Here is a 27,645-nt window from a genome sequence, read left to right as displayed (position 1 = left end):
TCTCAGGATAGGCTCCCTAGATCTTAATTCCTACTCTATGACAACGCATGTCAACTTGACCGGGGAAAACTTTCCTCCGCACGCCATAGCCCGCTTTTTAGTGTTAGTAGCATGTTAGATAAAATGTTCACAGTGCGTGATGCACTTTACACAAGTTTAATGATCACACGACGAATTCGGTCAACAAAAAATAACAATTCATGCGACGCACGAGGTTATCAGCCTGAATATCTTGATTTAACCCCGAACACTTACATGTACGTGCGTTTGTAAACAGCTTACTGTACTAAATGTAACAACAGCTGACAGGACAAATAACTGACGGGCGAATGCGCAGTTCTGGGCAGGTAATTTCGCTGTCAGCTGAACAAGTCAGAGTTCCCCCTGTTTTCTAGCCCATGCCCTAGCTGCATTCTGTCTGTCTGAGGGAAATCGAGCAACATTGGTTTCTCATCATGGATGCAAATCCAGCTCTCTACACAACCATTCCACCGCAGGGGGAGAGAAAACCAGGTCAGCTCACAGCTCAGCAACTCAAGCAGTACTTTGACGAGGCAAGTAGGTCTACATGTATCTCATTTTGTGTGCTCAGATACCGTTAGTAAGGTCCTGCTCCCCCCCCCCCCCCATCCCAAGTATTCATTCGTAACTATGATATATATACACTGTATATAAATTTGTTGCTCCTTTAAATGCTATTTACCTAAATCAATGATACTGTATTATCTAATCACACGTTGAAAGGTGTTAAAGTGGAAATAATATGTATATTCATATAATATAGCGCCTATAGATACATGTATATATATATATATATATATATATATATATATATACATATATGTATATATATATATATATATATCATGTATTAAGTGGTAGATGGGTAGATAGATAAATATAACATGTACATCGATTGTAAATTCAAATACGTATATAAATATACATATATTTATATATATACATGTATATATTCATTATATTGCTTTCATTACTATTACTATTGTAATGGTATGTTGCTGATATCTTTACCGTTGCACCTTGTCATTTTTGATTATTGATGCTATAGATGTGATACAGAGGTGAAGACAAAGGACGTCCCATATATACGATTTCAGATTTGCTTTGTTTTGGTTTTTAATGGGAGTTCGACATCGATATCTTCTTCGGATTAATCTATCTTTACAAGCACATTAAATAACGAATTCAAAGTATATGGAGGTATAAGGGACAGAGAAAAAGAACACTGACATTGCTTCCAATTGGGAATATTTGAGCTGAATGGCCACACATGTCATCAGATTCTTAGATAATGTGTTGCTGTAGCGGTGAAGTTGGCTTGGAAGCTAGGATCAGTAAACAGTTTAATAAGATGAAATGTATTTCTAAATCTCATGATAGAGACAACATGCATGATTCTCAAAACGTCTGTATACTTGGTGGTTGTGTTTTTCATGCTTTTGAACATCATCAGCCATCTCACTCAGCAAAATTTGCATTTTCTCAAATTGACCTATATACAACGATATCAACAAATTGTGCTGTTACTGCGATCTCAATTTTTTGTGTTTGCATTTAGGATGTATTGTTAACATGTAACAATTACACATGATTATGCATATTACCTTCTCAAAATTCACATAACGAACGCTTTTCAACATTGACCCTTTATCTCCATTCTGACTCATTTTAGGGCTTCGTGGTTGTGCCAAATTTTTTCAAGCCGGAAGACCTTGATCCAGTTCGTGAGGGAGTGAAGTATCTCGTGAACCAACTGGTCAACAAACTCTACGATGCTGGCAAGATCAAAGGTACATCAGCTCTATCTAGACCCCTAGGTACCCAATTCTAAACACTTCAAAACGCCTAGTTTCACCATTTTGATTTCCCGAAACTTACCCCCGTGCTCTGTTGTAGTCAAAGGCTTGTGTGATAAATAATGTAAAGATTCTCATTCGTCCACACACAAATCATGTGATACATACAATGCATGTTATGTATGTACATACAATAAAACGTGATAGACCTGTAATTGCCAAGCCCTCACGATATCAAAATTCGTCTTGTCATGTATCAGGTAATAATGTTCCATGCTTTCAGCCAAAACCTACATAATATACATGGTTCATTTTATCATCTACTTCCCTTCAGACAGTCCCCTCAGCGTTAAGTCAATGTTCCTGTTACCATGGTTATGTAATGTTTTACGATTATGGTATAGTACGTCAAATTGAAATGATTGGGGTTTTTTGTTCAAGGAAAATAAAATACAAAACATAAATCTTAAAGCGATAACCTCGTCCCAGTCTCTTAGCTAAAAGGTCAAAGTTATACAGCAGTTAGGGGTTGACCTTTCCAGGGGCTCAAATCATATTTTGCACCGTTATACGACGGACACGACTTCTGAGCTGTTCGATTCCGTTATCGATCGACTGCTCCGGCTCTGCGGAGAGGGCAAAGTCCATATCGCTCGACATATTGACAGGTTTACGCCCCCCTTTGCTTGGCTTCCCTGGATGTACACTATATAGTAAAGGGCTAGATTTATAGTAGAGTGAAGTAGTTTGTATCGTATTTGAAGTATTCATGGTATGACATTGATGGCGTGCATTTGGTGAATGAGCTAACACAATAACATAGCCATGGTCAGTCATATGCAATGAATATTTGACCATATATTGAAGAAAAGTAGAGTTATAGCATATTTTGAAAACAAAATGACAGAGTGGTGTAAAGTATGTACCCTGATTTTCAAGATACCAGATAGTGAAGTATCATCATGATTATAATCTAGAGGACACCAAAACCAGGTTTTACGGTTACTAATCCGATTGCAAATGCCCTAAAATTGAACAGCCTGATTACACACTATAGTACTCGAGTAACATATCACGGCACACTGTTCCTTCATATACACTCTTTCATTTCACCGGGTAGGTATTGATAAAGATATCATTTTGCAGATTCTTTACAATATTCGCAAACCATCCTCAAACACTCCACCCCAACTTGCATAATGACATCAACCCCTATGATCTGTGAAGTCGGTTTTCATCCTATAATATACGTTGCAAACCAAATTACACGATAGATTGAAATAGCATACACTGTTTATGTGTGGCATGACTATAACCTATAAAATCACAAACTTTGGAACAACTTCCTATTATCTGCATCGTGTGGTATCTATGACAAGCACAATATACTGTGAACATTTATCTTCCAATAAAACAGTCAGCAGGTGATAAAAGAAGCTCATCAATACAAAACACACACACACACACACATACACACAGAAAAAAAATGTACGAGTCAGCACAAACTGGCATTCTATGCAAATAGGACACTTTGTCTTTCATTTCAGTCATGCAAGTTAAATCGCGTTTCACATAAATGTCATCTGGGTCCCTTGGTCTACAACCAAGCAATAACGTTCTGACACAATTATTCTAAGAATAACAGCGTCGGTCGTCTGCGCACAGAACATCTCGTTAGTTTGTGTTTTATCAGAAACGTTTGTCAATAGCAATTAGCAGCTTGTGTTTCATGTTGAATATGTGTATATGCCAATATGACACTGTAATTATTGCTAACACTGTAGGTCATATGGTACCCATGGAATTTTTTTTTACTTTTTCTTCGCTAGAAGACGTGAATATCTTCAATTTTGTTATCTTATGAGTACACTTCTGTGATTTTTTTGTGTGTATACGTCGAATTTTGTTTTTGAGGCTTCAGAGAAAGTCAATCCTAATCGCTTTCTATTTTTTACTTTGGAAAAGAAGGACATAAATTATATATATATATATATATATATATATATATATATATATACATATATATGCATACCTGTGCTTTGGCGTCTTGTCCACCCCCTGCGATTTCATGGATATTATGTATATCTATATATCTATATATATATATATATATATATATATATATATAAATATATATAAATATATATATATATAGATATATATATATATATATATATATATATATTTCTATATAAAGACCTTGAGGGCAATACGAGTTAATTCCATGTTTGTTAATATCACATAATCTATTTGCAATTAAAGCTGCTGAGAACATAGAAAATAACATCATAAAAAGGGATATTTTCAGTCATAATTTCAAGAATATACCTTGTTAAGCAACTTATCTTAAAGGACAAGTTCACCTTCATACACATGTGAATTGAGTGAAGGCAACAATGTTAGTAGAACACATCAGTGAAAGTTTGGGGAAAATCCGACAATCCGTTCAAAAGTTATGAATTTTTAAAATATCTGTGCAATCACTGCTGGAGGAGAAGACTACTACAGTGTATGATGTCACATGCGTACAACGATATAAGGAAAATAAAAAGAGAATTTTACAAAAATTGACTTTTTGAATAAAGTGCACATTTTCTCGACTTGTTACTGACTTATGTTAGGGGTAATATTATTCCCCCTGACTTCTGAAAGAGAGAAGTCGAGAGTTCTTTTATCATGTGATAAAAGTGAGAATATCTTGAATTTTCTTTATACTTTCTTTATATAGTTGTACTCATATGACATCACAAGCTATAGTAGTCTTCTCATCCAGCCGTGACTGAGCAGAAACTTCAAAAATTCATAACTTCTGAACAGATTTTCGGATTTCCACCAAACTTTCACTGATGTGTTCTACTAATATTGCTGCATTCACTCAACCCACGTGTCTATGCAGGTGAACTTGTCCTTTAAGTAATTGTTTGAAGATGTCGCTTAACCTGTTTTGTATTAAAACTCTTTATATTCCTATATCCTTTCCCCCATTTCCTTCATCGCTATCACTGTTTGTTCATTACGTCTTCTCATTTCAGACAAGCATGAGGACGTAGGACTGTTCCAGAGGTTCACATTGATTGAGAAACAGTTTCCTGGGGCAGGCGTACTGATGCACAAAGCAGGAATTCTTCCACAGGTAAGTGGCAAGTAATGAAAGCAGTAAAAATAACAGTCACAAGGATACTAAAGATAACAAGAGGAATGATAACATTGAAGACGGTGTGTATATATGCATATAGGCCAGATATACATAATTATATATATATATATATATATATATATATACATATAGATATATATATACATATATATACATATATATGTATATATATATATATATACATATATATATGTGTATATATATATACATATATATGTATATATATATACATATATATATATATATATATATATATATATATATATATATACAGGATAAATTCATTTCCTCCATCAGTGAAAAAAAAAGGTTAAAAGAAAAATGAAGGTGTTGCATTGCTAAAGTCGGTTCACAAACCGCCAATTTAGTGAGATGAAGAAATTAATTTCCAAAGCTTGGAGGTAATCAGTCTGGTTTTACATGAAATCTAGGGAATAAACGTCTGATGTGGCTATGTCAATTCTTGAGAGTAGTTGCCTTGAGAAGAGAAGAAATTCCCTGATGTTGAATCCTCATGTGATGAAAACAGATTGTTTAAATTATTAGCATTTGCGATTCAACATGTCAATGAATGCATTCAGTCACTCTGTCAGTCATGTCACTTCATGTTAACATGAAAGACATGCACTGTTCACAATATTTGGATAAAATCACAAGTTTGATTTTGATTTAGATCTATTTGACGTTTGAATATTCGACATTCTCAGCATGAATATTAGAGGGGAGAAATCTTCAAATCTCTTAGTACTAGTAACCGCTAGTCTAAAAAGAGTGCAGGTATCAGTCTGTCCAAATGACAGATCTCCGATATGTCTTATTCATACAAAATTTGTACTCGTTTATATACAAGTGGAGAGATAAAACAAACTAAAACTGAAATGTGACCCTAAAAACGGACATGTGGGCAATCTTATGGAGTGCAGTTGCAATAGGTATGGCCTACAATTCTTTATAACACAACGGATAATTGTAACACTGCGCAACCTTAGTCCCTTGTACATGGACGCTAAGTGTGGCGCGAAGTGAATGATTTTTTTTAAAGGTATACATGATAGAAGGACTGCCCTAAACATGACATTACATCTTTGGTTTTTCCCGTAACCATGGAAACAGAGTTTTCGAGACCTTTGGAGCCACGACCATCTGTTGAATGTCATGGAACAGCTGATTGGTCCTAACATCGCCGGACATCCCGTGTGGAACCTTAGGGTTAAGGTACGTCAGAAGTAAGCTGTGTAATTATTATCACACCCATGTACTCCCATGCACACACACGCACACACCTACACACACATGGCTGCATGGACACGAAAATATTATTCTAGAATATTCATGATTTCATGATTTGCCATATTTCTATCAGGTTTATTGTCAAGAGAGTAGGGATTATGAAGGGCAACTGCAACAATATCTAGAGTAATAATAAGTTGGTTTTTCTTTTAATTAAGAACAAAAATAATGTCCTGCACGGATACAAATCATGTCCGAGACAGGAATCCTTCCAAAACGCTGATAAAGCTGCCTTTATTCTCGGGCTGTCTGTAAAGGTAAAATACACAACATGACAGTGACTCTAGATTGATACTTATCGGGCTATATGGCTTTTTATTTCGAGATGTCAAACACTTTACGTCTTTGACACATACAATGTATTTCTTTGTCTGGGCTGTGTCAAATATGATTTCAGAAACATCTTACAGATATGCAAGTGAATGGTCTGCCAATTTGGCACTATAACTCCTGTTAAACCATTCTATGTTAGGTTTGATTTCACTCGAAACATCTCTAATCAACAATTTATGAATACGTTGTGAATAATTCTCTTCGATGCGTAATCATATTGAATGTTCAATGGCAAGAATCATCATGTTTTCCACTCCAATCTCCCACAACAGACGCCCCAGAACGAGGAGTCGGTTGTTCCTTGGCACCAGGGTAAGAATGACACCGTTCCAGCATTTTATGCTGGAAAATACCGGAGTAGATCATTTAAACAGACGTTTGCCGCGGCGCCGCTAATACATTACAAAATGATGCCGCCGTCATCAACATGTTGCGTAACTCCGTATCTGACGTATTCCTCTATACTTTTCACTTATAGTTTTGATGTAATTTTTCCAGTTTTTTTTTTTTGCTAACTTAATTCGCTGATATAATTTTTACGTCATCATACAATGAACTGATTGTTGGGACAGGATTGCGTGGGTTTAGATAGTGGTTATTGTTGGTGTGCTTTTTTTTCCAATGTTTAACAAAATGCAGAGTTTATGTGAGATGACTCACCGTCGTCCATATTTCCAGTCTGCTTTTACAATAAGTTGTTGTCTTCAGTGGGATCAATTGATAATTTGTATTTTTCCAGTAAACAATTATCTGCTTTGCATAAACTAGTCTTGATATCCTATCGACAAAACCACTCCACCCTTTTAGACAACGCGTATTTGGATCCTAACGCCCTCAACGTCCTGCAACCTACAGCCTGGATTCCACTTCTAGACGTGAATGCACAGAACGGATGCATTCAAGTCAGTATACTAGTATTCATGTGCCAATGAAATCATTATTATCATTTTGAGACCAAGTTTGTAGTAGGGAGAATGTGTGAGTGTGTGTGGTGGCCTCTGTTTTGATAATTGCACATATATGACAAGACTGAACCGAATACGTTCAACATAGTGTTAATAATGGTTGCCAGTATAATAGCAAACAGCTATTAGGGAGACAGGGGATCATACTAAACCTATATACTTAGTACATGAATTGTATTGACAGACTCTTCTCTGTACAACAAAGTCGTACGATTGAAAGTGAATCACACTAAGGAGCAAATCTTCAAATGGTGTGTACAGCACATCGACACTGAAAAAAAAATGTATAAAAAATAAACAAATAAATGAAAAATGTGCTCCTATTTGCGAGACAACTAACTACAAACTTTGTTCCATATTTTCTTCCTATCCCACAAATTTATTGTTATGGGTTCATAGATATGGTTAAAATTCATTCATGTCATTCTTGCTAGTATTCTGTATGTTGTTGGAAATGATGTAGGTACTCAAATGCTGAGATAACGGCACTTAGCTATATGTTATCAATTTTTCGGCGTATAGGTTGCAAGGCGAGGTCATCGGAAGGGAGTGACTGCGCGTCATCAGTGTTGCGTCGGGAACACGTGGTACGTCGAGCTGCTCGAGGAAGACATGATGAAGACGCTCGAAGTCGACATGGACAACGATCTCGTTACCTGCGACGTCCCTTACGGAGGCGTCCTTTTCATGAACAACAGCATTCCCCACCGCAGGTATAATGTCTCGGCGGGCAATGGGACGAAACGATTGGACAATCAAGCCTTTGCATGTAATTCTAAATAAGTGGAAGTAGTTTAGTAAAACAAAATATAGCAACACATAGTTATAATGATAATTCGAAATGATCATGATAATGATAACGTCAAAAACACTTATAATTAGCTATGGATTTATTCTAGTGGAATGTCAGGACGTCGTCTTTTCGCTCCGTATACAACGCAGTGTACCGTGCATAAGCCTCGCAGAGTGCTATCCTAGCTTACCACATAATACACTGTAAAGCACACTCAGTCAGAAACACGTGCATGATAAGGATCATGTTTTTGTTATTATTACCCCATTAAATTCAAGGTTTATGTTTCATGTTACGAAAATTTTGATTCTTTGAATGGTAATCATACCGGTATACACTACAGATTGCAAGTGTTCTTCAATTTAACTCATTCTATTTCTTTTTCTGAACGACAGAGTCATAATCAAACTGATTTCTCAAACTGAGTGAAAATTAAATTGAATCTAGAGACTCGTGGATATAGTTTAGTTCTGTATCCGGCTTACTACAAGTACCACATTTTGTTAGTTATTACTGATTCAATGAGGGTACCTATACTCATAACATGAAAAGAAAAACAACAACTCATGTATAACTCAGATTAATGCAATCGAAATAGATATATTGCTTCGCTTATATCTTGGTCGCCGAATGTGAAATGAGTGAAACCCATGTAATCAATCCTTTCTGCATGTCTTTATACATTGCAGTTTCCTATTGATATTTAATTTCACATGTGTTCGTTTGGTGATTACTTAAAGGGAGTTGCTTTGCAGATTTGAAAAAAAAAAAACCCCTCTCAAGTCGACCTTTAATGGTCTGACGTCGTAGCATCTTAAGTTCGCCAACGGTTCCCCAAAGCATTGTATGGCAGCAGATTTTGTCTAAAAAAAAAAAAAAACAACAACAACACATGTTATCCGAATACCAATGTCATCCGGAAGTAGCGGAATTTGGGGATGTTTTGTTTTTAAACGTAGGAAATCTCAGATGAGCGATGTCTTCCTTTGTCTCTTTTATTCAGCTTGACCAACCTGTCAAATGAAATTAGATGGAGTCTGGACCTCCGCTGGCAGCGTCCCGACAAACCCAACGGCTTCTACGGTATCAAGGAAAGTATTCCTATGCGAGTGGAAGGGGACCCGAACTTTAAGCCGGACTTTGACACCTTCTCGAAAACAGATCGACAACTCTTAACGAAGGTGTGTCAGCTATTTTATCTTAGAATCCTGTGCTTTGAAGAGTTTGGTGGATTCAGTGTTCCTGCCTTTCTTTGATTGGTCATAGTGATTGCTGTCAGGCTGTCACGACGATGTGTCAGAAGATAACCATAAGTAACTTCGTTACAGATTGGTGCGATAATTTCAAGAGTACGTTGGAAACCATGTGGTGTTCAACAATATTAAGACCTTTATAGGTTGAACAAAACAAAATGGCCATAGATGTAGACTGTGTCTCTGAGCTGGGAGAACAATCAAACGATGTCTACCGGTCACAAAGTAATTACACAACCATTGCTCATACAATATTGATAAACTTATCAAATAATGAATAAGTCCTCAAAGTTTACCATTACATCTTATCAGTTTTTTTCCTCCCCGTCAGTTCAGAGCTGTCATTTCCTGATAGTTTTTCTTTTTAATAGCATTCCTTGATCAATGATAAATACATCAAAACATTCATTCATTCATTCATTCATTCATTCATTCATTTCTTTTAATATAGGTCTACGTATTATCATTGTTATCTCATATTTTCTTTTTTTTTTTACTTCTACATACATCATTGAATAATTGTTCACATTTTTCGGCATTAGTGTTAAAGGGTGTGTACAGTTCTGGTCGAGGTGATGATTTAGCTTTTAACATTTTGCGAGATATTCAGAAATCACTCTTTATGAGATGCCAAAGAGCATGCAATTCTAAGGGGTATCAAAAGTTTATTTGATGAAAATCGGTTTTGAAATGGCTGAGATATCCAAAACAAGGTGAAATAAAAAATCTTAATAAAAGGCGTGGCCTGTAGTCTTTTATCATTATCACTTTTTTTTTTGATATCTCAGCCATTCGAAAACCAATTTTCATCAAATAAACGTTGAATCCGTCTTTCAATTACATGCCCTTTCATATTTCATGAGAGGTTTCTCATTATCTCACTTAGGAATGTTCAAACATGAATCTCCACCTCAACCAGTACTGTACAGTCCCTCTAACAGTGATTGAGGCCTAGATTGTTGAACCATAAAAAGTCCGCCGATGTAGACAAGAGAATCCTGATAATGATAATATTTTTTCGTTTTTTAATTTTTTGTCTTCTCTATCCGAGTGTAGGATATCTTCTTTGCGTCCAAGAACACCGAGCAGGGAGCCACTAGTGACGAAGACGACGACGAATTCGACACGACAATCACGGGTCCGTGGATGCAGCGATGGGAGATGGTGCACACAAACCGGCACACGGCCAGATTCAAACCTCATGATAAATACAACTGGGTCAAAGCTTGAAGTAGGCTGGGCTACTCTCACATCATGATTTTAAGAAACAAAACCAACAACCACATATACACTCACAGGGGCGGATCCAGGAATTCCGTAAAGGGGAGGTGCCTTTGCAAAATTAAAGAGGCTGCACGCACCCTTTTTTTTCTTATTTCTTTTGTTTTAACCAAACATAAAGAGAGGGCGCGCGCACGATGTGCCCCACTCTGGATCCGCTACTGCACTCAGAACTTTTGAGAGATCACCATGTGTTTCATCTTAAAGTTTAAAAGGCTAAACTTCTGCGAGTCCTCCTTATTCCAATCAGAATGAGTGTATTGTATGTACCTATTGCATGATTTTGTTCACTTTGGCAGCTTACAAGTGTGACTTCAGTAACACTCTATTTTGATTGACTATAGCTCATCAAACAATGAGACCATGGTATGGCAAAAATATTGATGTGACTATATTACAATCTCCCCTAAAAGGTACATGCAAGTTTTCCATCTCAAGCTTTGCTTTGTTGTTGATGTTGTTTCAATGACCACATGCCTGTAGTTTTATCCCAGTATTAATGATCAATAAAGGCAGCTGAATGATGTATCCATATTATTTTCTACATTTTATATGATTACATTCTATATTCACAGATGTCATGGCATGTGTATATCATATCATACATGTAATTTGTTTTGTATATATATCAATCCGTCATGTCGTAATATTTACCTGGATTTTTTTACATGCAGATGATCTTTGAACAACATATCATGACATAGAAATAAATAAAATCCAACGAAATGAAATTATTTATCACCCCCTTATCCACATTGTATCTCAACAAGTATTGTTTATATTTCAGACTGAAAAACCGATAAACCACCTCAGGGAATGATGGAAGAAAGAAATGACTCCGCTGCTTACGACATAACCAGTTTAGCGTCTATCTGACTTTGTTATCAGGTAATCTAAACAGACTAGGCAAACTGTAAAATGATGCAATAAAAATGTTCGTCCTAAATATATTAAATGTTAAATCTCGGACGCAGTTCTTATAGTAGTGCAATTAATAATTCCAACATGAGCCCGATATCACGTGCTTCAATTGGCATTAACGTGTTTTTAGACCGTAAGAAGATCAGAGAGCGTCTGGTTGAGGTTGTGTGAAATAATTATAACTATCACCAACCCAAATACCTCGTATATCTAGTTCATTATGCCATTTTTTTTTTCTGTTTCGTATTTCTCTTCCCTATTTTTGGGGTACTAATGTCTTGCTTTTGATTTTACTTGTACTTCTTTCTTTAACTCATTTGGGTGTTGTTGTTGTTTTTGTTCCTAACCATGCTGATGAAGATTGCTTGCCAATGCCCACGTTTCAGTGAACATTCAAACAAACCTTTCTGTATTCAAGTAAAGTCAATCTTTTGAATGGAATTACGTATTTTCAGTCAGTGATATTATCTTAAAATCTTACCAAGACATCTTCCATGAAGAACAAAGTATATTCTGACGGGGATTTCCCATAAGAGATTGGACAGTTAAATGGATTTATAAACATGAATATTCGTGATTTTTTTTGTTGCTTACATTATGCATGATTGCAAGTTATCAAGAAATTTAGAAATCTGGCAAATTTTGACATGTTTCTTTGAAAAAGACTTGAGAGAGTATTACACTTCTATTAGACTCAATTAAATCAACTCAAAAGAAAACTTGAATGAACTGCTATATCAAGACAGTTACTGGTGTCTATTACAAAATTAGATCTTCCATTATAAGGAATGCAAAATTACGTGATGTCGTCATATATATTCTACAATTGATTTAGATTGCGGATTTCTCCTCCTCCTCCTCCTCCTCCTCCTCCTCCTCCTCCTTCTCTTCATCCTCCTCCTCCTCCTTCCTTCTTCGATAATATCATAACCACTCACAATAAACTGCGGGGGTATCAATTCCTGCAAAACTTTCTGTGTCACTATATTGAGTCGTTGTTCCTGCGTTTTAATTGTTTTGTGTTTTTGTTCTTAGTGTATGAGAGTCACATAGAATTACAAGACTATCAATATCTACTCAAATTCTATTCTAACCAAGCAATGGAAACTTTAAAAGCACGATAAAGCTGAAAGTATGGATGTTAGTGCATGCTTTATTTGTAACAACAATAGCAATAACAGTGAGGTTGATGCCGTTAGGGAAGAAGCATAAGGACAACAGCAGTAATAGAGAAATATGAAAATATGGTGGGAGTGATGATTATTATATGAATAATGACAATGATATAACCATGTTCAATGATATCTATAACATTAACAGCCAAACATTTTTATCATCATCATCGTAATCAAAATTACTTTCATTACCAACCTTCATCATCATTATCACTTGTTATAGTACCTATAGGCATACATCTTGGCCTGCTACTTTTCACTCTGTTATACAATTAAATAGCTAATGCAGTCTTTTGACTTCCTTACCATTTCGACCATTGGTCTGCCATCTTTATAAATTCATCACAAGCGTATACTGGCCTTTAATTTGCTGTTGTAACTACAAAGCGTTGTTCCTGCGGTCAGAAGAAACTTCTTGACCCAACACATCATCATCGTCACCACTATGCACTTGTTGATTAGTGTGCCACAGGAACGGGCTGCTACCATGTTGTGCTTTAAATCCTTAAAGGTTACCGCTGTTTCACTATTCGTGCAGTTTGGCGACAAAATGGTGCTATACGCCCTCATTAAACCTGTGTAGATTAAAATAAAACCTTTAAATATCTGTCGTTCATCTCCCATTTTTGTAGTGGACGAGTGGCAATTTTGGAAATCAGTTGGAAAGTGGAAGATCCTTAAAAACACTGCATGGAGACAATAATATGTTGTCCCATCATTCACCCTACAACATTTAAAGTAGCAGTGTGTGCCCGTTTTTCTCTCTTTATCTTTCATCTGGAAATGGGGAGAGGATAAACATTGCCCCCCTTAACATTTACAGTTTTAGGCCTACTCCGAAGACTTGCTGTCACTCTTTAACCCCAATATAGAATGCTTGAAGAGACACTCTACTATATCCCCGTAAACTATTTTGCGGGGCAATTTGTCTTCTCCGGTAAACCCTCTCCCCATTGCCAGATGGAAAACAAAAATGAAAAGAAAAAGCTGCCAAAGCATCCGCATGGTCTGCTTTTACTGTTTAAGGTGAATGACCAGGTGTTTTTCCATGTTTTAATCAATTTGTTTCAAGGAGCAATCTTCCATTTAATACTGATTTATTTTGAAAAACGGGACCAACTATATTACATTTTATATATAACTATATGTCACCATTTGGCTTCAAGGGGCAATCTGTTATTTTGCAGTACATTCTCCATAAAGTCGACCCCTCCCGTTGCCAGAAAAAAAAAAGGAATGAGACTGAGAGAGAGTTGACGTGAAACTTCTTCCCAATAGATCACTTTGTGGGCTGCAAACTCTTGGCGTGCAGTCATACTAAAAATGTAAAGGTGTATAGATGAGGAACAGTTTCTCTCAGGCGCAATCTTACATTTTAGCAATATTTCCTTCACAAATACAGCCCTCCCTTGGCAAAATATCTAATGAAATCTAATTGTAACGGAGTAAACAGGATAATGTTCGTTATTCCGAAGGTTTATTAATCCGAAAATGAAAGGAGGCTCGTTACCGTACTCCGAAGATTCGTTATTTTAAAACATGCAAATTTCGTATACCTAACTAGAATCACGTTCCATCATCCGAATCCGAGTATAGCAGGTGGGGTTATTTCGAAGATTTGTTTGTTATAATCGAAATAATAAGATTCGTTAATCAGAAAAATTGATGCAAAGTAAGCTAGTGCCTGCCACCGAATCTTCGGAATTAGAACCTTATTTCGTTTTCGGACTATAGTATCAAGCCTTTGGAATAACGAACCATTTCTCCTTTTTATTTCCATTTTCGGGTTAATGAACCTTCTGAATAATGAACCTCATTTCATGGTTTTCATATGAGCAGTCATTACCGGCATTGAATCAGTATGTAACAAGGGATTTATCAAAATAAAGATCCCTTTCCCAGTCGTCAGTGATGAGTTGTTGTAATCAAGAATGAGTCTACTTTTTTTGACACGTCAAACAATTCAATTACATCGCATACCTAGTATAACTTCACACCTTCATTGGAGCCACATATGGCGGCCATTTTGAAAGCTATTTTTTGTCTCTTTTGCAAGTGTTAGACCGTCATGAAAATTCGAGCATTTTTAAACTCTTGGAAGGCTACGGAGATGCCCAGCATGTAGGCCTATGGACATACCAGAGCAGTTGTGATAAGGGTTTTTGTTCCCTTCTTCTTCTTTTCGTAAGTAGTTTTGGCATTTATTACCGTAGTCATCATTCATCACAGTCGGAGGAGAAAGAGTGATATGAACGGTCATTTATATTCCGTTGTCGGCCTGCACTGGCTTTGTTGAGGAGAATGGAGGTAGTGGTCGTGACAGTGATAAGCAGATATGTTTTACCATCACCGTTGACTCTGCAGAAAGTTAAAGGATGAACACAAAGCAGACTGCTTTTTTATCCGTATATACGTGTCCTGCTCAAAATTTGTTTTTGTATAGAGTTGGACAAGAATATTCAGTGATTATGAACATGCATAAAATTATGGTATATACATGATAATTTTCTTGTCGGCATGTGGTTTTGTAGGGGCTAGTTGACGTAGGGCATGTAGACACTATAAAGTACAGTGAGGTTTTTACATCGAGTATAGAAGTCACCTACATGGAGAAAAATGATTACTAGTATAGTGAAGTATTGATCGGCGAGAGTTTTCTAGATAGGCCTACTTAATGGCCATATCACAAGCCATCTTTCCGTGTGTGTGTGTGTGTGTGTGTGTGTGTGTGTGTTTTGTTTATTGGGTTTTTTTTGGGGGGGCATATAATAAGATTATCAGTCATATCTTTGTGTCGGTATGTATCAGACTTTCATCTCTTCTAGTCTAGAGAAGAAGTTGATATCAACCTTTTCAATAAACGTAATAACATCCTATGAGAAATGCATTTTTGGGATACATTTAGTATAGAATATTATTTGATTTGATTTGATTTGATTTATTGGTTTCTGTATCATCATTGTACATGCACATTCATGTACAAACATAAATATAAGTTGTTCACAGAGTATTTTCTTCTTCATTGCCTTTGCACAATGTACAGCAAAACGTACAACAAACATACAACAATGAATAATACAGTGGGGCTACAGGATAAGCGTGGCTTGATTTGCGTGCAGCCCCCGTACATACATAATATTATGATATACATAGGGAGGAGAATAGGAGGGAGGGGTGATTTGCATAGAGATAGGATAGTTGAAAGGAGAAAGGGAAAGGAGCGGTCTGTCTGCTTTCACTAAAGTTGTATACAAAGTAAGATCACCTGTATCACTGATTAGCAAGGCATGACAAAATATTTTCTCACCGAGGTACAGGTGAACAGTTGATACAGGTCATGGTCGGTTACATAATTACATGATGAATTAAATGCGTCGATATTTCTGCGAAAGAATTTCGTGTATAATACATCAACAATGACAATGGAATTACTGATATCCAGAAAGCAGCATTGTTTTTACAGCTTTCCTAAAAGAGTACATGGACTTTAAACTTCGAATTTCAGAAGGAAGAGAATTCCAAACATCGGGTCCGGTGTGTCTGACAGATTTCAGAGCCATCACTGTTTTGGGATTATATAAATGAAACTTATCAGATTGTTTTGTGGGATAAGAATGTATGTCCTTGTTTAATTGAAATAGTGAGAAAAAAGAAGATGGCAACTGACCATTATGTAAGCGAAACATAAAGAGTGAGTTTTGCAAAAAATTAATGTCATTTACCTTAAGTGTTTTTAATTCTGCGAATAAAGGATCTGAATGGTCTCGATAATTTGAGTTGGTGCATATACGTATAGCTTTCTTTTGTAAACGTAATATACTATCAATGTGGCTTTTTTAAGTTGCCCATACAATGTTGCACTATGAAATGTGCGATAATATCAACGAATTATATAACATAAATATTATTATTCTACGGTCATTTCGGATATATACCATTTTGACAAATTTGACAAATTCGCTCAAACTGAAATATAGGCCTATACATGTATTACTTTTTTAAAAGAATAAGAATATATAGGAAATGTCTTTTTTAAACATTTTCAATATCTCAAAGTCCTCACGGATGCAGGAGTTAAAACAGGCCAGATTCAGATTCAGTAGGACCTAAGATGGAAATAGAGTAGGCCTATTTCCACATCACGTTAAAAGGATAGTATTGGTGGATACTTTTTTACTTTTTGCGAGATATCAAGTAACCACTTGTGAAATAGTACAGAGCATACCATTCTAATAGGAATTCGAAGTCCATTTAATGAAAATCTGTGTTGGAATGGCTGATATGTCGAAAAACAAAGTGAAACAAAGCTATCGTATAATAAAAGATGGGTCCCAGCTTTTATTAGGATTGCTCTGTTTGGGTATCTCAGCCATTTCCTCAGAAAATTGATGAAAACCAATTTTCATCAATTTTCATCAAATAAACGTTGAATTCCTCTTGGGATTATTCTCTTTCATATTTCATTATAGGTTTCTCATTATTTCACCTGAAAATGTTAGATACCTTAAGTTAGGTCTCCACCAGAACTAGTGATCCCTTTCAGTCGAACTTTATTTAAAAAAAAAAAGTCCAACTTAAAATCATGTTAGGCTGTGTGTGACTGTCATGATATTCTAACTTTCATATTATGAGAATGAAAACTTTGGAGACTTTTTCATGTAGGCATTAATTAACAAAATAAAGTACTAAGTAAGGGACAAAGAGTTTTTCTGTCAATTTTGATAACAATTTGAAGTGGATTATAAAAAAAAACCCTATGTAAAACTGGAGAAAAAAAAAGAAGAAACCAACCGCATACCATGATTTTAAGTCAATCTTGACTTCTTTGAAATTATTCTTCGTGCAGCATTCCCTTGTGAGCCCCCCCCCCCCCCCCCCCCCCCCCCCCCCCCCAGCAATCTCCGTAGTACTTATGTGGACTTGCTGTATACATTTATATGTACAGTAATTGCTGTGGTCATCTTGCTCAGAGGCGGAGACGGTGACTCGACTGTGTGCTCCGCGTGCTGTGTAATGTTAGTGACTTCATGGTCTCACAACATCCACGTTTGAGTAAGTGTATTACCTCAATTTGCTTTCTAATGTCGCTATTTCACACTAGAATTTGAGCTCAGCAAGTAGTTTGTCGTCATTTGTGTTAGTGGTATAATGTTTGTTTTGGTAACGGTAACGGTCCCATCCGTTGACTTACACGTAAGGTAGGTTCCATAGATTTGATTGAACTGTGAAGGCAAATAGCCGTATGAACACGTCGCCTTCGGCCGGGCTTCATGCCTTTGACTTTGCATACAAACTCATAGGCGATCCCTTGTACAAACAATACATATATATTATGTATGGTATGTTTAGTAAGGTGTGGGCTGTTTCACTCTAGCCATTTAATTTACAAGGATCATTGATCAATGAGGGACGTGGGTAGAAATTAGAATTCTATATTTTTTTTAAAAGACTTTCATGTTATTTTTTTTTTTTTAAGGGGGGGGGGGGGGGAGCCAAAGCTAAAATTGCAAATGTTGACTCTAACATAGTTTTTAAATGTTCACGTCTACAGGTACATTTTTTCTGTCACAGTATTTTTGGGCTGTGCAAGATAATGTTTTATTATACTTTTGTTTTATTTTGTCATGTCAAAAGGCACTAAGACTAGGGTAGGAGATCTAATGACTAATGTTAGACACTATACATGATATGGTTGTATGCCTATATGGAGTATGGCTCTATATATAGCTCTTTCACAAAGAAGTCAGTGTTGCATAGTAGTATGAGGCATGCCAGATACTAAACTGAGTTCCATGAATTACTCATGTGTATTTAACTTCTTGCAAAAAGAGGTAACAAAAAAATCATGCAACAAATTGTGGTGTCCTTGTTTTACCATGTGATGAACATATGTACAATGTAATGTATTGTAAAGGCCACCAATGAACAATTTCATGCTTGTTGTTGTTGTTCATGTTTTGTTCGAATGTTGTTTTCTTTCCAAGGATGTTTTCTGATATAAGTTTTAGTTTACATATATCATGGATTGTTGGTTCTGCAAACAGTGAAGCAATGTAAAGAAACAAAACAAGAATAAAAATGCTTTTGAGAATAGCTATAATCAAAAAACAAGTGGGTCATTATTTTTATCTTTGATCCTTTGAAAAAATTGACTGTAGAAAGTGAAAAAAATTGAAGAAAATTGACTCGGCTCTTTCACGTTTGTATTACCTGTGTAAGTGTGTCAATATTATATCTTACACTAGCAGCCATGGATACAGACGTAAGTCTCATCTTCACAGCAAAATCTCCACCTGGCGTGCCAAAGAGTGCTGTCACAGTTGTGCTCAGTGAAGACTACAACCGTATCATTCTACCAGAGCATGAGGAGCATGTTGATGAGATATGGAATAAGCGTCTTGAGAAAAACCCTTCCCTCTACAATGGTTCAAAGTTTAGGTGAGTTTGAGTCATACATAGTTGAAAGACAATTATTGTGGCCCATAGCGCACAAGTGAGAATTTTGGGCTTATAAATTAGATAAAGACGTACATATAATTTATTGATTACGTATTGACAACAATATCCACTATAAAATGTCTGTTCCATCACAACAAAATGCTAGCTGTTTCATAAAATAGTTGTAGAGCATTTCATACTTATTACTTTTTTTTACACATCACCGTATAATTTTTTTTTTTTCAGGCCCTATTCATAGTGAGTTACATGTTATTCAAATACTTACAAAGGTCAATATCACCATTTTTTTTTCAAATTCATTATTCTTGATGATATCAAACAGGGAGATAATAACAGATATATATATATATACTGTATACGCTGTTATTTTCGCGTACAGATATTTTCGCGAATGAGGGGGTCACAGACATTTTCGTGAGATGTTGTTTTCGCGAATATACACAGGGGCCTTCATAAGCACAATACTACCTTAAGCTGGTATCTCACTGAGCGGCGAACGTTTGCGAACGTAGCGAATTTGAGATTCGCCAACTTTTCTGACGAATGTTTGCGAAAAATCAAAGTTCGCTTCTGCCATTAGCGACAGTTAGCGACTTTTAGCGATGTTTAGCGACAATTAGCAACCCTTTAGCGAATGTTTGCGAAAGTGTTTGCGAACACAGGTGGCGACTATTAGCGAATGTTAGCAAATGTTAGCGACAATTTTGCAAACGTTAGCGACAATTTTGCAAATGTTAGCGACAGTTTTGCAAATATTAGCAACTGTTTGCAAATCCTTTGCGACAATTTTGCGAATGTTCTTGGACCTAGAAAAGAACCAGGCGATTGTGTATAGTAAGACCCATAAAACGACATAAAACCTTCCACTGAATTCAGATCTCTTGTGACAACCGTTCAAGATGGATTTCCAGGATATGGAAATAAATTTCTGCCAAGAAGAGGCTCAAGGTGTTGCTATCCTTGAAGAGCTGCTTTGTCAGGCTGCTGCTACAGCTATTCTCTCTAAAAAAGAAAGAGTGAAAATGTTCACTCTTGAAGAAGTGAATAACAGAAAAGAGTGAGTTTCAAGTGAAATTAGAGTGATTTTGGACTGAAAATGTTCATTTTCACTCATTTTGGAGTGACTTCAGGGATCACTCCAAGATTTTCGAGTGATCCCTGAGGTCACTCCAAAATGAGTGAAAATAGATATTTTCACTCAAAATTCACTCCAATTTCACTCAAAACTCACTCTTTTCTGTAATTCACTCCTTCAAGAGTGAACATTTTCACTCTTTCTTTTTTAGAGAGTTGTGCAGCATAAGAGAAATAAAATAAAGAAAAACAAGAAAGGAAGAAGAAAAGAAAGAGAGTCAGAGAGTGCTTGTTGCAGAGGACAGACTTTAGTCAATATGAAAAGCTTTTGAAGCAATTACAATCATGATGGAGATGTCAAGAGCTTCAAGAACTTTCTTAGAGAGGAACCTTGTCTGTTTCAGAAGCTTTTATATAGGAACCATGTGGTTACTTGTTCGCTAGCAGTGGCGAATCCTATAAAAACGTTAGCGACACCGTATTACGACCGTTTGCGAATTCTTACGAATGTTTTGCGAATGTTTGCGAATGTTTGCAACTGTTAGCGAAAATACAAATTCGCAAAGGTTCGCAAAGAAATTTTGAACATGTTCAAAATTTCTTTGCGACAAGAAAAACTGTTTGCGACAATAAAAACCGTTTGCGAACTTTCTTGCGAATGTTAACGAACCTTTTGCAACCGTTTACGAACCCTGGCGAATTCCCAAATTCGCTACGTTTGCAAACGTTCGCCGCTCAGTGAGATACCCCCTTTAGCGTATGGTGACATTTTTGTGTGTTGTTAAAGTTGCGGTCCAACTGTTATTCGCGAAATTCACGAAAATTAAACCCTTGCAAAAATAACAGCTTATACAGTAGACAAAAACCAAATCCTTTTTTTTCTAAATTATTTTTTATTATTATTGTATCTTTGCTAGTGACAGTCTCTAATGTCCCATGCAGATTGGTTGGGACTTGCCTTGCCAAGCTTGTGAGTACAACAATTTCTACTTTTGGATGATTTGCATCATGAAATTCAACCTGATAAGTTAAAGGAGTGGTATCTAAGTCCAAGGAAACTCGTCCTAACTTTTGAAAAAAAGGAAGATGAGCCCCCCCCCCCTTTTTTTTTTGTTCCAGGACCCAATCGATGCAATGGATTTTAAAATGGTTAATCCATTGCACAACGCTATTTGGGTAGTTGGATTTCCAGTCGTTTTTTAAGAACAGCACAATATTTAGCCTGAGCATGTGCAAAATGTCGTCTTTTTATCATCTGAAAAATAAAAGAGACAATTTTTTTTTTTGGATGCAGGCGGGGACAAGCAACTGATATATATTTGTTTGGGGTTTTTTTTGCGCTTGGCCTTAAAATGCAAGCAAACGGGAAGGGTACTGACTCAACATTATTGTTGTCAACTTCTTATAGCTGTGTGTACCACATCATAACCAATGAGTTGTTCACTCTACAGGCTCCACTCGGTGAAGGAGAACTCCCAAAGTGTTACCTTCTGCCTGGGCCTGACAGATTACAAGCAGTTTCAGACAACCAACTGGGCCAGCAATGCAGACGAGCTGTTACAGCTAGGACTGAAGGACTTTGGCAGCAGCCAGGCCTACATGTCAGATCCCCTGGGAGTTGGGGCGTTTGTGTTGACAGCCGATGAGTTTGTCGTCTTCATCAGGCGGAGTCAGCGAGTTGGGGAGGCGGCAGGATTGTGGGACATACCTGGAGGGCACCCAGAGCCAGGGGTACTACTACTACTACTTTTTCTTCTTCTTCTTCTTCTTCTTCTTCTTCTTCTTCTTCTTCTTCTTCTTCTTCTTCTTCTTCTTCTTCTTCTTCTTCTTCTTCTTTTTCTTCTCCTTCTTCTTCTTCTTCTTCTTCTTTTTCTTCTCCTTCTTCTTCTTCTTCTTCTTTTTCTTCTCCTTCTTCTTCTTCTTCTTCTTTTTCTTCTCCTTCTTCTTCGTCATCATCTTTTTGAACGTGTACTAGTATCTTCTCTGATTGTGCAAAGAATTGGTACTGTATTGGCACACAAGTTTGTGCATGTAGGCAGATGAAGGTCCAGAGGAACTCCCCATAATATAAATGAAAATGTGCCTTAGTTACCTGCTATAGTCATAACCTCAGGTGCTGAGATTAAAACATGCAGTTTTTAGCAAGTTTTGTAAAATTGAATACAGACCTACTGTATCTTTATAGCTGACAGTATGTTTAAAACTTTTGGAGTGCTTAAAAAAGTGTTACATATGTCGCAACTTCATAGTTAGCCGGTAATCTTTTTCTTGTGTTTGTGCTATGAAGGCTACTGTAGCAAAAAAAAAAAAGAAAAGAAAAGAGAGAAGTTTTATATGGGTAAACCATCTTAGATATGTATACTCTTAAAAAATACTTTGTCTAGCCCTTTATGTGTTGGGGAGGGGGAGGGATTGAACACATTTTTCATATGATCTGACTTCTCTGTCTTTGACAGGAGTTATTGTAAAACGAGGAATTTTCGCGTGCATTTTAATTTCGCGAATTTCGCGAGCGCCAAAATTCGCGAAATTAAAATGCACGCGAAAGCTTTTGTCTACACTACATTCATTGAATGCCAGTAGCAATTCGCGAAAATTTCATGCCAAAAAAAAGGCTGTCGGCTCCAATTTGCAAAAATTTCATGCCGCGAATATATCATGTTTTACAGTATCGTGGAGGGGGGGGGGGGTCTTGACAATGGGAATAAGCTTGTAAATCTATGATTGTCATTTTTAATACAGGTCAATCAAGAAAATCACATATTACTTTTCATCCATAATTATTGATACAGTTGAATGTGTGCAGAGTGAAAGAGCCTCATTGTTGAATGGTCTGGCAAATTTTGATGCATCGATCCTGTTAATTTCATTTGTTTCTTTGCTAAAATGCCTATTTTTAAATGAATGTATTTTTTACCCATGAAGGAGGTGAAGGGAGGGTCATCCAAGCTACAAGACATCATCATGCCAAATCTTGATCCATCAGATGTCATCAAAGAGATCTTCCAGTCAACGCTGAACGAGATTCGTGATGAGGTGAACATTCCACTAGAGCACCTGAGTGAGCCAGTTCTAATGGGTGTGGGAGTGAACCACACCAGCTCTGGGAGACCAAGCTCAGAGTATTTTGTCAAGTGAGTAAACGTGTCTGCAAGAACAAAATCCAATACTGTATATGCCATGTCTCCAGCAAGTCTAATTTTTCAATATTCGGAACTTCCCAACAATTTTGCAATTGATTAAATTTATGCATCGATTCACGCAGAAGGAACTCCAATACTCAGGCCTGCTAAGCTAATACACCTTATTCAAGTACTATGTACTGCATGCCAGTACGCAAACATACATTACAAATTTTGTATATATGCATGTCACTTCCATGTCTGGATCAGAGTTGATATTTTCATGTGTTGTTGAGTTAACAAAAAGCAGACTCGCAAAATATTGCGTTAAGACAGTAGGTTATACGATCATGGCTGCCAAACTCTCCATCATGGAGAGCCTCTGTCCTAAAAACAAAACTTTCTTAATTGAAAGTACAGATGCAATGGACTCAATGAATTATTAGAAGCAATAAGAATCGAATGTATGCGTAGCAGTGTTTCCGTAAATGCCAGAATGTTTTTATTTTTGTTTTTCTCTTCAATGAAGTCATAGCCATGTTACGGAAACATCATTTCTTGTAATTGTCCAGAGGTACCCTTTGTAATGATGTGTTCCACAGTGGCTTGTTGGAAATGGAAATCTGGTCATTGTCTTCATTGTCTTCATGGAATATATTTATGCTTGGTTGAAAACAACAACAAATAGTGATTGCCAAGAAAAGACAATGTTGTTTATGAGCAGCCATCAGAAGACATTAAAACTTGAGTTTACTCGAATTCAATTAAATTCACTTTATTGATAATCATAAAAACAGAAATATTTACAGTGTAAAATGTGTCAGGGAATTCACAAAGAAAGCCAAAGGCTTGGGACAAATGTGATCCCCTTTGTAGAGTTGAGTACATAAAAATATACAAATACATGCAGATTTGGAGAAAAATTCACAGTACTTCGATAGTAACAGTTACAGATTACATGCACAAATAAAATGAAATATGAAACATCTGCTACTACATTAAACAAATAAAACAAACAGAAAGAACAAAATAAATGAAGATGGATGGATACGTTTAATATAATTTAATAGACATTTCTTGTATGTAGACTTAAAAGCACTTGAGTTGATACATTCATGAAAATTGAGTCTAAATCATTAGTCTCTCATTATCTTGAAAATATCCTTTGCGCGTTCATGTGTGCATGTTTGTTTGTGTTGTGTGTGTTTAGATGCAGTCTTTCATCCAAAGAAGTCAAGAGGTTGTACCATGAAGGTGGTCCTGAAGCGGATGAGTCTTCCAGTCTGAAATTAGTCCCCTTGAAGGTAAGTACTTATCTAGCATTTTCCTTTTCTACACATTATAAAAGCATTTCTTTTGGAGATGTCATTCTTGAATATTGTGAAAGAAAGCAATTTACAAATATGTAGAAAGAATTAGGATTTTGTTTTTATAGCAATGTGCAAAAGTTTATATAACATCATTTCTCCATTTGCTGCCCATGTTTGCTTGACGTAGACATGTTTTGTTCAGACATCAATACAGGCAGGGCTAGACATTCATAGGGACCCAGTGGCCTGGGGTCACAAAAAGTTGGTGTTGGGTCACCAAATTTATCTTTTAGTGGCCTAATTGGGCAACTAAGATTCAAAATGGATTGTTATTTTTGCTTTTATTTTGGGCCACTACAGGGGCGGATCCAGGAATTCCGTAATTGGGGGGGGGGGGGGGGGGGGGGGCGGCGCAACTAATATTTCTGGTGCCGCTACCGGGTTTCATCTCATTTTTTTTTCTTTTTATTTCTTTTGTTTTTAACGAAAAATAAAGGGGGGCATGCGCCGGTTGCGCCCCCCTCTGGATACGCATCTGCAGTGTATATAAAATCTCACATGTACAGATTTTAGTTGGCTGACTGGGCCACCAGATTAAAAAAAAGTTAGTGTCGAGCCCAGCTACAGGTTACAAATATGTTTTCTTTTGTATGTGTGTATGACATCTCTCTCTTTCTCTCCCTCTCTCTCTCACTCACTCTCACTTACACTTTCTTTGGCAGTGTTATATATTATGTCTACTGCACACTTTTGCTGCATTTTTCCAGTGCTATATTCTCCTTTTTTGTGTAGGCCATCAAAATTGTCATCGCAATTTCTACCTGTAAATTGTAGTAAACTGCACTTTCAAGTAATCATGGGAGCTTTAAATAATGTTTTGCCAATTCATACTGCAACGCTGCACACTGACACTAGTCCGACGGTCCAGGACCAGTAAAAATCACTGTCGAACCAGTAACTTTTTCAGGAATGGGCCCGTAAAAAATTGAAAAAAATAGACCTACCTACTGGTCTGACAGACAGGTCGGACCAGTAGAAAAAATGGGTTTATAGTGCACAGCCTTGCATACAGTCTGTTGAATTTAATCAAGCACAACAGCAAACTTTTTCCAGTGAAATGAGAGTACACTGTACGTATGAGAATGATATTATTATCTCTGTTTGCCCAAGCCAAAGGCGCTGTGATGTGATAATTCTTGTTTGTCTTGTTTGTAATGACTTACTGTGCAACCAAAAATGTTCTTAAACAATATGATATTGTGTAAATATTGGTCTCAAAGTGATGGCCTATACCACACCTTCTCACTTGTCTTGTGACTTCCTCTTTCATGTGAAGAATGGAATATGGAAGGAAATTTTTTCATTTGTGTCACTTTTCTCACAGCTTTTCCAAAAACTTAATATGGCTGTACAAAGCAATCTAGGGGAAATAAGATAGGAGGAGAATAAGTTTGATTTTACACTATTGACCCACTGTGCAGGTACATGGGAGAGTGTGACCAGTGTACCTCTGATGCTAACTGTCATTTGCTTACCGGTATCTCCAATGAAGGCCACCCAAAGAATGGCTACTCTAGCATGTTAATCTCTTATGTTTGAGATAAAAGGAGGGGATAGTACATCCGATTTTAATCAGACACTTCCTCTAGTAATCTCCATGGGGGAAACCTTGAACCCATGCCATCATGGTAAAAATAATGATAAAAAGAAAATCACTTTTCCGAATAGCAAATACAGGGGATTCCAGTCATAGTGGAGTCCGCGGGACTGGCATTTCTCTTTCGATATATCAAAATTTTGTTATAACCAAACAATTAAGCAATAAGAAATATAGAGCAGATAATATTGCGGCCTGAATTTGTATTTCGTTGTAACCGGAATTTCTTTATAACCGTGTTCGTTACAATGGGAGTGCACTGTAGTCAAGAGTAATTTCCCTCCTTTTTTTCTTAAATTTCATCTTTCTACATCAGGATATTGCCTCTCTGCCCTCATCATCCATGTGGAATGAGATGAGTCCATCAGGCAAGGGCTGCATTCTGCTCTACAATTCCCTCCAAGCTGACGTCAGGTGATGGCCGCCAACCATCGGTCCCATGTCATAGCCCTATATCTGCAAGTCTTCTCCATGGGGTTGTAGAGCCACCCCAAAACCTTGTCTGTGGGAAGCATTTGGAAGCAAAATGCCACTCAACAAGTGTCAGCTCAGGATAAGCAAAGAGAAATTCAAGTGTTATTTGAACGAAACTGCCTAGAGTCTATTTTTGTTGTTATTGTTAAATATCCCTTGTAGTCGTGGGGTAGTTTTGCACAGAAATTATCATCTTATTCCCATTAGATTGGCATCTCTGGATTTTGTTGTTGCATATCCTATTTTTTCTGAAAGATGAGATGGAACTAGTTTAAGTAGTTAATTTCCATTATGTCTGCACAACATCTGAAAAAAAAAATCCCACAAAATACTGTAACATTGACACTGAAATATAAACTGTAATCTTCTAACTTTGTGGCTGAATTAAAAATCAGATAAACATGTAGCAGTTTATAGGCTTAATTATGATAGTCCTCTAAAAGGAGCTCAACAGAAAGAGAAGAATGATATGTAGTTAAAAACAACAACAACAACAACAACAACAATAATGTGACCAAACAGCAGAAATGTGGTTCTGGGTTAATGGGATACAAGGCTCCACGT

General features: G+C 36.7%; 2 protein-coding genes across 2 annotated transcripts; both read left to right on the top strand.

The window, feature by feature from the left end:
- Positions 1-305: 305 nt before the first annotated feature.
- On the top strand, positions 306-10,913 carry LOC139741234 (phytanoyl-CoA dioxygenase domain-containing protein 1 homolog). Its single transcript, XM_071651829.1, has 9 exons — positions 306-554; positions 1,694-1,811; positions 4,850-4,950; positions 6,088-6,189; positions 6,870-6,909; positions 7,405-7,499; positions 8,085-8,275; positions 9,359-9,536; positions 10,665-10,913. Exons 1-9 carry the CDS (start codon positions 456-458, stop codon positions 10,836-10,838), a joined length of 1,098 nt encoding a protein of 365 aa, XP_071507930.1. The 5' UTR covers positions 306-455; the 3' UTR covers positions 10,839-10,913.
- Positions 10,914-19,235: 8,322 nt separating this feature from the next.
- Positions 19,236-27,645, top strand: LOC139741233 (uridine diphosphate glucose pyrophosphatase NUDT22-like). Its single transcript, XM_071651828.1, has 5 exons — positions 19,236-19,423; positions 21,970-22,249; positions 23,444-23,652; positions 24,851-24,944; positions 26,924-27,645. The coding sequence occupies exons 1-5, from the start codon at positions 19,236-19,238 to the stop codon at positions 27,023-27,025; spliced, it is 873 nt and encodes a 290-aa protein (XP_071507929.1). The 3' UTR covers positions 27,026-27,645.

The sequence above is a fragment of the Diadema antillarum genome, unplaced genomic scaffold, assembly GCF_040938485.1.
Source record: "Diadema antillarum isolate AM-2024a unplaced genomic scaffold, OU_Dant_1.0 seq00000910_RagTag, whole genome shotgun sequence".
Classification (NCBI taxonomy): Eukaryota; Metazoa; Echinodermata; class Echinoidea; order Diadematoida; family Diadematidae; genus Diadema; species Diadema antillarum.
The sequence above is the reverse complement of the archived record's forward strand: the minus strand, read 5'-3'. Positions and strand labels throughout refer to the sequence as shown.

Coding starts and splice junctions, on each gene's coding strand:
- LOC139741234 (XM_071651829.1), top strand. CDS start 456: ATGGATGCAAATCCAGCTCTCTACACAACCATTCCACCGCAGGGGGAG. Junction 1,812..4,849: donor CGATGCTGGCAAGATCAAAG/GTACATCAGCTC, acceptor TTCTCATTTCAG/ACAAGCATGAGGACGTAGGA. Junction 7,500..8,084: donor CACAGAACGGATGCATTCAA/GTCAGTATACTA, acceptor TTCGGCGTATAG/GTTGCAAGGCGAGGTCATCG.
- LOC139741233 (XM_071651828.1), top strand. CDS start 19,236: ATGGATACAGACGTAAGTCTCATCTTCACAGCAAAATCTCCACCTGGC. Junction 23,653..24,850: donor AGCTCAGAGTATTTTGTCAA/GTGAGTAAACGT, acceptor GTGTGTGTTTAG/ATGCAGTCTTTCATCCAAAG. Junction 24,945..26,923: donor TGAAATTAGTCCCCTTGAAG/GTAAGTACTTAT, acceptor TTTCTACATCAG/GATATTGCCTCTCTGCCCTC.